Source organism: Hibiscus syriacus, unplaced genomic scaffold (assembly GCF_006381635.1).
Source record: "Hibiscus syriacus cultivar Baekdansim isolate YM2019G1 unplaced genomic scaffold, ASM638163v2 tig00110156_pilon, whole genome shotgun sequence".
Classification (NCBI taxonomy): Eukaryota; Viridiplantae; Streptophyta; class Magnoliopsida; order Malvales; family Malvaceae; genus Hibiscus; species Hibiscus syriacus.
Genome location: NW_024062606.1, coordinates 1,484,369 through 1,495,879, shown reverse-complemented (window position 1 = coordinate 1,495,879; position 11,511 = coordinate 1,484,369). Strand labels below are relative to the sequence as shown.

The window sequence follows — 11,511 nt, the reverse complement described above, 5'->3', positions numbered from 1 at the left end:
CAATGCAAATCGCTCCTTATAATAAATGCTTGCTAGATGCTACCAGTAGCTATAACAATCCATATTCATACTTCTTACACCATCTCATTAGGTTCTCTTCTCTTGTCTCGCAGCAATACTAGAAGCCACTTTTTCTAAGAAAAATGCCTAGCCATTGGGGGGAAAAAGCAATATCAAAATTAAGTGATTAATAATACATAAAATCAGAGAGGAAAATCTCAACATAAATTCCACAATAATTACCGGAGCAATAAAATGGAGCATATAGATTTCTAACTCTTCGAAGAATGCCTAACCATTGAGAAAAACAATTAATGGCAAAACTGCATTTCCTGGGTTAAAAAAATGAAAATGTTATAAATTCATAAAAGAGCGACTTATAAATTATAACGTAGAAAATCAAAAGGATTTTTCAGCTTAAATTCGACAATAAATACCAGAGCTATAAAAAAAAGGAAAAAGTTAAAAAAAATATCAATTATATTGATTTCAGGAATGCATGAAATTTACTGTTCGAGCTATGAAGAAAAAATATAATTAAGTTTCGCGGTAACAGAAATGAAATAAACCTTCGTTCGCACTGAAGTAAGCTTGATACGCGTCCTTTTTCTTAGCAACCAAACAGCGAATCAGTTTATACATAATTCAATCAATCTGACATGGAAGAATAAGAAACAAAATCATTCGAAAAAGGAAAACAGAGACTTACAGAAGCGGCCAATGAGAGACAGGATCGATGAAATCACAGACAGAAAACGCTAAAGCAAAGAAGGATTTGATATATACAGAGAGAGAGAAACGGTGGGAAAATCGCGATTCGAACAGCCAAAACTCAAATTTCAAGCTTTACCCCTTTGAAATTATTCATTAGACATTATTTAAAACTCAAAAAACAATAAAATTAAATCATATTTCATTATTAAGTCTTTTTTTTAATAGTGGAAAATAAATTTAACTAAAACGATTTTATGATTTTGGAGCGAAGAATGGTGCGCGCTCGGCGTGTGGAGTGCCCAGATTTTTGAACTTTGATTTAAATGCCACGTGGTATTAAAAGAGTTTAGGTGGTACAGAAATTGGGTCCCATCTCCATGTAAAGGGATCGTGGATGGCTTGATACACTGTGGACAGGTTAGCGATTTCTAATGGTGACACGTGTGAGCTACTCAAACTAGGACAATGTATATTATGGGTAAACAATATCGGTGGTGTCTTACATTTTAGGTTCGTTTGATTTTAGTCATCGATTTTAAAACAAATTAGTTCTGATCTTTTATATTATTGATTCAATACATTTTAGTCACTCCACTGTTAAATCCCTCTAAATTAATAAGGAAATCTGTCTTGACATTTAACAAATAAAATCTGTCAGCTTTTGCTTTACTCTTCCTGACCTTAGCATAGAAACACATACCAAATAGAAGAAATGGTGGTATCATTTATTATAAAAGTTTTGGAATTTTTCAAAGACATTCGAAGAAGGTACAATAATATTTAAAATAAACATGCTTGGATATGTATGTATTGAATATAAATATTAAACAAAAAATGTACGTATGGATATTGAGGGCCTAAAGGCTCTTGATATCATCAATAAAGCTCTTAAAGTTCTTCAATGAAGATCCACCTTCACTGGAACTCTTTCTAACAATATCCTTTGCATGTAATGCTGTTTCTCTTATTACATCAGATGAGATCAATGTGTTTATCTTTGAACTTATTTCATATCTGCTTGTAATTCCATTCTCATCTTTGTTCAACTCCAAACCAGTCTTCAAAACATCACATATGTACTTCTTGTTACTGAACTGGTCAGCTATGTATGGCCAACATAGGAAAGGTACCCCCATGGTTAGGCCTTCCATGGTCGAATTCCATCCGCAATGGCTCACGAAACACGAAACCGAAGGGTGAGACAACACCATCTCCTGCGGTGCCCATTCGACAATTCTCGACCGTTCGGATACTCGATCACGGAATCCGTCCGGGAATTTCGCGGTCGATCCATCCATGAAGTCTGGTCTAACAATCCATAAAAACGGTTGCCCTGAAATTTCAAGACCAAGGGCTAGCTCTTCAACTTGTTTAGCGGATGCTATTGTTGAGCTTCCTAATGCCACGTAAATGACTGAACCAGCAGGTTGTTCGTTGAGCCAAGCCGAGCATGGTGAGTCTTTAGGCCAAGATTTTCCGGCGAAAGTTGCTGAACGGTTGGTGAAAAGTAATGGACCAATGGGCAAGGCTTTGGGAATCAATTTGAAGAGTGGTGAATCTAGTTCATAAACTGAGTTGCAGAGTATGAGATCATAAAATTCTGCATACTGAGGAACAATAGAATAAAATCCAAGTAAAGCTTTGCTTAAAATGGGATGACTGCTCCTCCATCCAATATCTGAGCTGCTCCAGGCACAGGCAGGGACATCCTTGGATAGCATGATCGGCTCATCTTTCATTATAATTCCTAGAAATTCAAGTTTTACAATTAGATCAAGCAAAAAATGTTTATATATACATGTATGTATCAATGTATGTATGTATGTATATAGACCCATCTTACCATCACTGTTTATAATTTCATCTTGAAGAAGTATAGGAACGTGAGCTGCCAAGGCCAAGCATGGAGCAGCAGCAGGCCAGATTGCCACAGCTTCAAGTCCCATCTTCTTGGCCACTTCAAGTGCCCCACCAACTGATATATCAGCAATAACACAACTGATCTTCTCATCGGCACCCGACTGATTAATTTCTGCAATCAAGCCCGCCACATAATTCGGTATAACCCTCCGTATCATCTCGATCGCCTCTAAAGTCTTGAGAGGATCATACCGAACATCTTCGTCCACTCCATCGGGGATCGAGACAAGTGTTATCGAGCTTTGCTCTTCGAAGTTCTCGGGCAGGGACTCCCTAAATTTCCCAAGTTCAACCTCCGTGGTGAAGAACGTTACCTTAACTCCATGAGCAGCGATTTGGATCGAAAGTTTCATTAACGGTGATATATGGCCTTGTGCAGGGAATGACACAACAAGAACGTGCGGCTGCCTCTCCATTGAATATGCTTATTGCTTGCACAGGCCTGCCTATGCCTATATATATATGTTTGATAACAATATAGTAAAGTTTTTTCGTATATTTAAGGAATCGTATTCGTTCGAATACGTATTAGATGAATTTGTCTTTTACAATGGACTGAGATGCGCATGGCCTTTTCATAGCGGTATTTTCAATACATATACTCCCAATATATTATCATGTAGACATGGAACTTTAGACCTGTCTGTTTGATGGTGCTTCTACTTGTTCGGCAGGATCAGTTCCTGAATAAAGATTCTGTAAATTCAATCAAATATGGATTATCATAAAAAAAGATCATTTTCATTAAAGTTTAATTATATTTTTAAATAATATTAATACAAAATTAATATTTTTATATCAAGACCAAATCAAATTAGGTGTAAATAATAGCAAAATAGGAAAAATATTTACTTTTTCCAATTTAGGTTTTATCAAAAAATGATTTTATTGTTTGGAAGTATTTATATATTTTTATAATTATAAATTGAATAATCATTTAAAATTTAAGGTTTATGGTTGAAATAATTAATTTTATCAAGTTCTTGTATTGTATTCGATTTTTATTATGGCTACTGCTTCCTATACAGGTCCCTGGAGAACTTTATTTGTCGTTCTTTCGGGGCTTTGGAAGAACCGAAACACTAAGGTGACGTTTGGTTGGATGGAATCCCTTAGAATTAGTGAGAATTGGAATCCAATTCCACCACTTTTCCATGTTTGGTTCAAGTTTTTCAAGGGAATTGGAATCCCTGATGGAATTCAATTTCATCAATTTTGGAGGGAATTGAAATTTGACCATACTACCCTCATCAATCCTTTGGTAACTTATTCATATATTAAATAAAAATATTTTTTTATTATTTCGAGTCGGGTTTCTAATTCATATATTCGGGTCGGGTCGGGTCGGATGAAACTTTATTTTGGTCGGGTCGGATCGGGTTTTTTTAAGTGTGATATTCGGGTCGGGTTCGGGTTTAGGGTGAAAAAAACGGGACCGACCCGAAAATATATATAATTCAGGTCGGGTCGGATTAAGTCACTGTTTTTATTAAATAAAAATAATTTTTTATTATTTCGGGTCGGGTCGGATTTCTAATTCATATATTCGGGTCGGGTCGGATGAAACTTTATTTTGTTCGGGTCGGGTTTTTTAAGTGTGATATTCGGGTCGGGTCGAATCGGGTTTTTTTGAGTGTGGTATTCGGGTCGGGTCGGGTTCGGGTTTAGGGTGAAAAAAACTGGACCGACCCGAAAATATATATAATTCGGGTCGGATTTCTAATTCATATATTCGGGTCGGGTCGGATGAAACTTTATTTTGTTCGGGTCGGGTTTTTTTAAGTGTGATATTCGGGTCGAATCGTGTCGGGTTTTTTTAAGTGTGATATTCGGGTCGGGTCGGCTTTAGGGTGAAAAAAAACCGGACCAACCCGAAAAAAATATATAATTTTACCTTATATATTTAGAAATAATTACAATAATACCCCTCTATATATAATTTTTTTCAATTAAGTCAATGTTTTTATTGAATAAAAATAATTTTTTAATTATTTTGAGTTGTGTCGGGTCGAGTTTCTAATTCATATATTGAATAAAAATAGTTTTTGGTAACTAATTAACATACTCCGTTTGGAATGCATCGAAATATTGCTCTATCTTTTGGTAACTTATTAACATATTTTGATTGCGATGATTTTAACTTATAATGTTTATTAGCATGATTTTTATAATTTATTGAAATGAATAATCAATCAATAAAATATAAATTTAATATTTTTTAATTTTTTATAATATATTATTACATGTAAGTTATAAAATAAACTAAAATAAAGCAAAAAAAACAAGAAGGGTAATTCTGTCATTTTACATTACTGAAATCAAATTCATCTGACATGTCTGTGAACCAAACAGAATATGTAATTGTATTCCAATTCCATTTCCTACCAACCAAACAGAATATGAAATTGGATTCTAATTCCTACAGATTCCAATTCCCTCATAAACATTCAAGCGAACCAAACACCACCTAAAGTCCTTAGTTCATGATTGCCTGTCTCTCATGCAGGCTTTACGAAGAAAATTGTCGCGCGATACGAACGAATTTCAGATGATTCGACATATTTCCAAGATTATTGGAAATCATATCCCATATCCATATATCACAAACAAGTGTCAGATACGAGAACTTCAAGAAAAATAAAGAGAGAGAGAAAGCAACATATAACAAGTTATCAGTATCATGAATATAAACTAGTTTGTCATCTGGAATAATAATCCCAAAAAATTGAACTTTAACAAGATCACCATTTATCTCCACACCATGATCTGATATGAACTGGGCAAAAAGAAAATTCGCAAACTTAAACTACATGATTTAAGTAATCGTTAACTCTGCGTTCCTGGTCGAGCTGGTCCGAAATAGTTTGTAACTAATCCCATGATAGCAAACCTGATTCCAAGACAATCAAATGAGTAATAAATACGGGATATGGTTGAACCATCGTATGAATCAAAGTAAGGTAGCAAAAATATTCCATACAAAACAGGGAAACAAGACACTGCCTAGAATGAGAAAACATAATTAACAAAATCCACTCGACAAACATTAATAAAAAGGTGCAGATAATTGAGATATCCCCAAGCCGAAAATTTCTAAAATGATCTCTGAGCAAGTTGGTAGAAATAAGGTATCAGGAGAAGGAAAACTGGTGTTTTCCATAGAAACATCAGACTAAACACGGAATAAGGGGGCGGGTTACCGGAATAAGGGTGTTTTCCATAGTTCAAAGAGCGATCATCCAATTCAATTAGAGAATGCCACAGAAGAAAATCATCACTAGAAAAGAAGTTCTTAACAACCCCTCTCCAAATTCACGAAGCACGGGGTGACCAAGAATTATCTATCATACATGAATTCGGATCCAGATTGTAAACACAACACACGACCCTTTTCCACCAAGAGACCTTTTCAGAAGCAAATTTCCACACCCATTTCCCTAGAAGATCCCTATTCAAAAGGACTAGGTTTGGGATACCTAAACCCCAAAATTTTTAGGCCTACACACCGAAGTCCAATTCACCCAATGAATATTCATTTTTCCTGTCGAACCCCAAAGGAAGGCTGCCAATATAATGGAATTTAATTTCTTCAAAACAGTGACTGGTATCCGAAAGATAGAAAGGAAGTAGATGGGGAGAGCACACAACACTAACTTCACCAAAACCACCCTTCCGACTCAAGATAGAGAAGAAGCCTTCCATCTATACAACTTGTTATAAAATCTTTGAACAACCGGATCCCACAAGGCCACCGAATTTCTCTTGGTCCCCAAAGGTAAACCTAGGTACTCAAACGGAAAGGATCCCTCCGAACAACCAATATCCTTAGCCCAACCTGCTAACAGCTTCGCATCAACATTAATGCCCAAGATTCCGCTCTTAGCTAAATTTAACTACAACCCCACCAACATTTCAAAAATTAATAACATCCTTCTAACATTCTACGAATCCCAAATAGTGGCATTACAGAAAATATTGAGATCATTTGCAAATTTCAGAAACGACAACATGAAGGAACTGTAACATCCTCAATACCGGGTTAGTGACCCAATTGTAAAGTTTCAGAATTTGGTGACTAAAGTATAAGAATGAAATAGTTCAATGATTATTGGATGTATATGATGAAGGTTAATTAGTAATTATTAAAGGAAATTAAGGGTTAAATGGTCATTTGACCAGAAAGATTTTTATATTCCTTTTTAAGGGTAATATAAACGTGGGATATGTGAGAACCATCGAGAGTGCTCTTCTCATTTCTTCTTCTTCATACGTGGGAGAGCAAGGCAAAGAGCCTAAACGAGTTCCGGAATCATTGACAAGTAAGATCGATAAAAACGGAAGATAAGAGATTGGAATGGACTAGTGAGGCCAGGTGAGTGCATATTAGTATTATATGATGTTAAATGGAAATAAGACTTGCAACAAGTCTATTTCTATAGTAAAATGCATGAATTCATAAATAGAAGTATATACGTGTATGATTTATATGTGTTGACATGTTATTGTATATATGTATTATATGGTTGATGTGAATATGTGATATGTTATGATGATATAAGAATCTCTTACAAGATATATGATATGAAAATATGATAATGAGCTATGTGAAAGAACTATGAGTTATATGGAAAATATATGCGAACAATATATGACATCTATGTTTATATGAAACAATGCAAGGTGATATGAGCTGTGTGAGATATGAATATAAAATCATATGAGAAGTGAAAATAATTACATGAAAATAGACTAAGTGATTACATGTATATGTGAAAGAAACTATATGATGCGATTTATGTGATTACATGCAACATATGATATTAGATATATGTTTACACATATATGTGGTATGTGATAGAAGAGAAGGAACATGTGATTATGAGATCAATGATTACACGTACATGTGATACGTGACTGGAAAGAAAAGATATGTGTTTATAAGAGAAAGAATATGAATAAGTAATGTGAACTGTTACAAATGATAATGCCCATGTTATGTGATATGAGAGCTAGGGGTATAGTTGGCATGCCAAGGGTCGAGGGTTTACCTATGTTCTTCGGGACATATGGACTGTTTACCTATGTTCTTCGGGACATATGGACTGTTTACCTATGTTCTTCGGGACATATGGACTGTTTACCTATGTCCTTCGGGACATATGGACTGATTACCTAGGTTCTTCGGAATCTATGGACTGGTCCTTCGGGACATTGATCGAGCTGTGGTGACAGCATATGTGTGCACAACCTCAATGTACTCACATACCTTAAGTTCTCACTAGTGTACATGGGCTAATAAAGTGATTAAACAAGCATACTGAATGTGATATGTATACGATGGGTTTATAAGTGGTTTGAAATGTGTTACGTGAACCATATGATGTTGTGTGTGTATAGTGTTTGATTGAAAAGGTTAACAATAAAAGTATGTGATTACATGATAAACTGCTAATGATGATTTATGTGTATGTATGTATTTATTGTTAATTAATCTGATATAATTTTACATGATATGAGGAAGTCATGTAATTTGGTATAGTATGATAGAACAGAACATGCATATATTGATATATGTTATAAAGTGCATTATAAGTTTTTATGCCTCACTAAGTCTTCGACTTAGCGTGTGATTGTTTCACACGTAGGTTTCGCGAAGAGTAAAGAGGAATGCGGAGCAAGACAGGTCAGTTTTCCTTACCAAATGTCAGATCAGAAAATATAGGTACTGTTTATAGAGTGTAGTTGGCATGTAGTCTAAAGATATAAATTGTATGAACTCTGATATATTTTGTAAACGTTTTGAATAAGTTAAATGTTATCAAAGTTTTTAAATTACTCACTATTTGATACAAATAAATGTTTGAAAAGTCAATGTGACACTTCGGACTCGTATCCGGGTCGGATACGGGTTGGGGGTGTTACAGGAACGATCTTGGTTACCTAACTCAAAACCCAAAACAACCCCTTGTCCACTGCTTTAGCCAGCAACAAATGTAACATCTCACTAACCAGATTAAAGAGCAAAGGGGATAACGAATAACCCTGATGTAATCCTCTTGCAATTTTAATTTCCTCCGAATGTGACCCATTCACTAGCACATAAATGGAAGCTGTTAACACGTATTTAAGAATCCAAGAACACCATTTTTCACCAAACCCCATGCTCCTCATTATTTTCAACAAAATCGACCGGTCCACTGAGTCATAGGCTCTTTTAAAGTCCACCTTAAAAACCACCCCCTTCAACCATTTTTTCCTCCAATAATCAATACCTTCATTTGCAATAAACGAACAATCCATGATATGTCTCTCCGAAATAAACGCAAATTGTGAGGGGATTATAATCTCATTAATGCACAAACTCAATCTTCTAGCTAAGACCTTCGAAAGAATTTTGTACAACCCTCCAACGAGGCTAATAGGCCGATAATCTTCTAAACCCTCTGGATTTATCCTCTTAGGGATAAAGGAAATAAAAGAATGATTCACCTCCTTGCCCCAGTCTTTCCCTTCATAAAACTCCTTGAAGAAGGCCACAATATCTTCTTTCAAATTTGACCAAAATTTCTTGAAGAACCCTAAATTCAAACCATCAGAACCAAGGGCTTTATTACTGTCCGAGTGAGTAATTGCTTCCCAAATCTCATCTTCCGAGAATGGCTTCTCAAGAAACAAACTCTACACGTTCGACAGTTTAAGAAACTCCAAGTCCAAGTCATCAACAACCAATGTATCTTTCTGATTGAACACTACTTTAAAAAAATCCACCACTGAAGCTTTAATCAAACTAGGATCGAAAATCACTACATTATTCACTTTAAGGGACTTAACACAATTTCGCCTCCCTCTAATTCCAACACATCGATGAAAGAATCTTGTGTTCTTGTCTCCTTTCAGACCCCGCTTCTGTCTTGACTTTTGCAACCAAATCAATTATTCTTTCTTGTACAAGTCCAATAATTCTTTTTTCGCTTCCACTAATGACTTCAAAGGCACCGAGGGAAGACCTTGTTGCATATCCAGTTCCATCTCCTGGATTGATTTCTCGAGACTAGATATTATTCCATGTAACTCTAAATGTCTCTTCCCAGACCATCTCTTCATCGCGATCTTCACTCATTTGAGCAAATTGGAGATAGGCTTCTTCTCCCTTCTGTACGTAACTTAACCAATTCATCTTCTAACATCTCACTAAACTCAACCTCCTCCATGACATAATTAAACAACCTAAATGGTTTAGGTCCCCAATCCAATTCGTTGTTTTCCAATAAAATCACATTATGATCAGAGACAGACCTCGAGAGTAGACTTTGGCTAATTTTAGGAATAAGTGATAGAAACCTCTGATCCACCAGAAAACGATCAAGTCGAACGTAGGTAGGAGCTTCCCTATTGTTACACCACATAAAACGTCATCCACACAAAGGAAGATCCACCAGATTTTCCTTACACACAAAATCGCTGAAAACACCCAAGGAAAAAGAATTAACAGCTCCACCTAATTTCTCTTCCTGCGACAAAACCACATTAAAGTCTCCGCCTAACCACACAAAGCAATCAACGTTCTCCAAAAAAGATAGAAGATCCCCAACTCATCCTTTTATGAATTCACACTATTACCGTACACATTTATGAAACAACAAACCCCGGATAAACCTTCCTGAATACTCGTAATTGCCATAAATATCCTCTGGATGAATTATGCCTGAAAAAAAAAACTCGTTCTCATTCCACATGGAAATTAACCCTCCAGCAGAACTTATTGTAGGAGACACTACCGAACCACACAAAAGTTCTCCCCAATTCTCCTTAATAACGAAGGGTTCACAACTTCAGCTTTTGATTCTTGAAAAAATAGAACGATGTGCCTCTTCTCGTCAACAAACCTCCTTACTGCTCTAGCTTTAACCCTCTTACCTAAACCCCTAACATTCCAAGACATTAACAACCACATAGCCATCATCAACATTCTAGTACCTTATAAACCTACTCAACTAACTGCAGCCGTTCAACTCTCTCTCTTTAGCCAAAGAGACCGCTCTGCTCATAAATGCTTTCTTACATCCTCTAAACGTGATACCCAACAATTTACTAATGTTCCAGCATTCAAGCGCCTCCACCACTCCCTCCGATTTATTTGGAGAAATATAAGATATTCCTTGAGCGAAGCAGCTCTTAATTCCCCCTCCTTGATCTGGAATAAACACGATTGTAGAAACATCTCTCAAATCTATCGACCGACACACTCTTACCAGACTGTCGTCATCGAGACGGAGAAACAGGCCCATTCGGAGAACCTAGCTGAGGTTGATCATCATTATTCTCTGCTGTAATAATATCTCCTTCTCTATTAGGCCCTAAATCACCTTTATCAGGCCTACACACCACAGGCCTATCCAGACTCTTGTTAAGCCCATTCTTCTACTCAAAAATATCACGACCATACGTAAATCCCCCCAAGATCTTCCCACTTTATCTCCCCTCATTAAAATCTCCCGACACATTCTACAGGATGGGGACTACACCTTCAATTGTCTCATCCTTAGACAAGTCAATTAAAGAAATATTTCTTGGGCCTCCATTTTTATTAAAACCCCAAGAGATCCCTGTACTGCCACCTAGTTGAGAATCCAAAACCAAGCCTCCACCATATTTTGAGAATTTGACACCGACTTTTGTCCCACCTGTCCCGCCTGACCACCCTAAGCATCCCCATGGCTCCATTCCGATGAGTTTTCCTCCTAGGGATCTACTGACATGTCATCACCTACCACGTCTGCAACTCAGGGAAGAAGTTCTCGCTATATTCAACTTCAATCTTAATCACATACGTTCTCCCGTACGCATTAATGGTGATATAAGATGGAACATCGAAAG

General features: G+C 36.3%; 1 protein-coding gene across 1 annotated transcript; it reads right to left on the bottom strand.

The window, feature by feature from the left end:
- Positions 1-1,571: 1,571 nt before the first annotated feature.
- LOC120215772 (UDP-glycosyltransferase 83A1-like) lies at positions 1,572-3,050 on the bottom strand. Its single transcript, XM_039213345.1, has 2 exons — positions 2,558-3,050; positions 1,572-2,461 (listed from the first exon to the last, which is right to left on the bottom strand). The coding sequence occupies exons 1-2, from the start codon at positions 3,048-3,050 to the stop codon at positions 1,572-1,574; spliced, it is 1,383 nt and encodes a 460-aa protein (XP_039069276.1).
- Positions 3,051-11,511: the final 8,461 nt, after the last annotated feature.

Bases quoted from the DNA above. Each gene is read 5' to 3' on its own strand.
- LOC120215772 (XM_039213345.1), bottom strand. From the start codon at position 3,050: ATGGAGAGGCAGCCGCACGTTCTTGTTGTGTCATTCCCTGCACAAGGC. The intron at 2,462-2,557 runs GTAAGATGGGTC...TTGAATTTCTAG, and splicing joins TGAAATTATAAACAGTGATG to GAATTATAATGAAAGATGAG.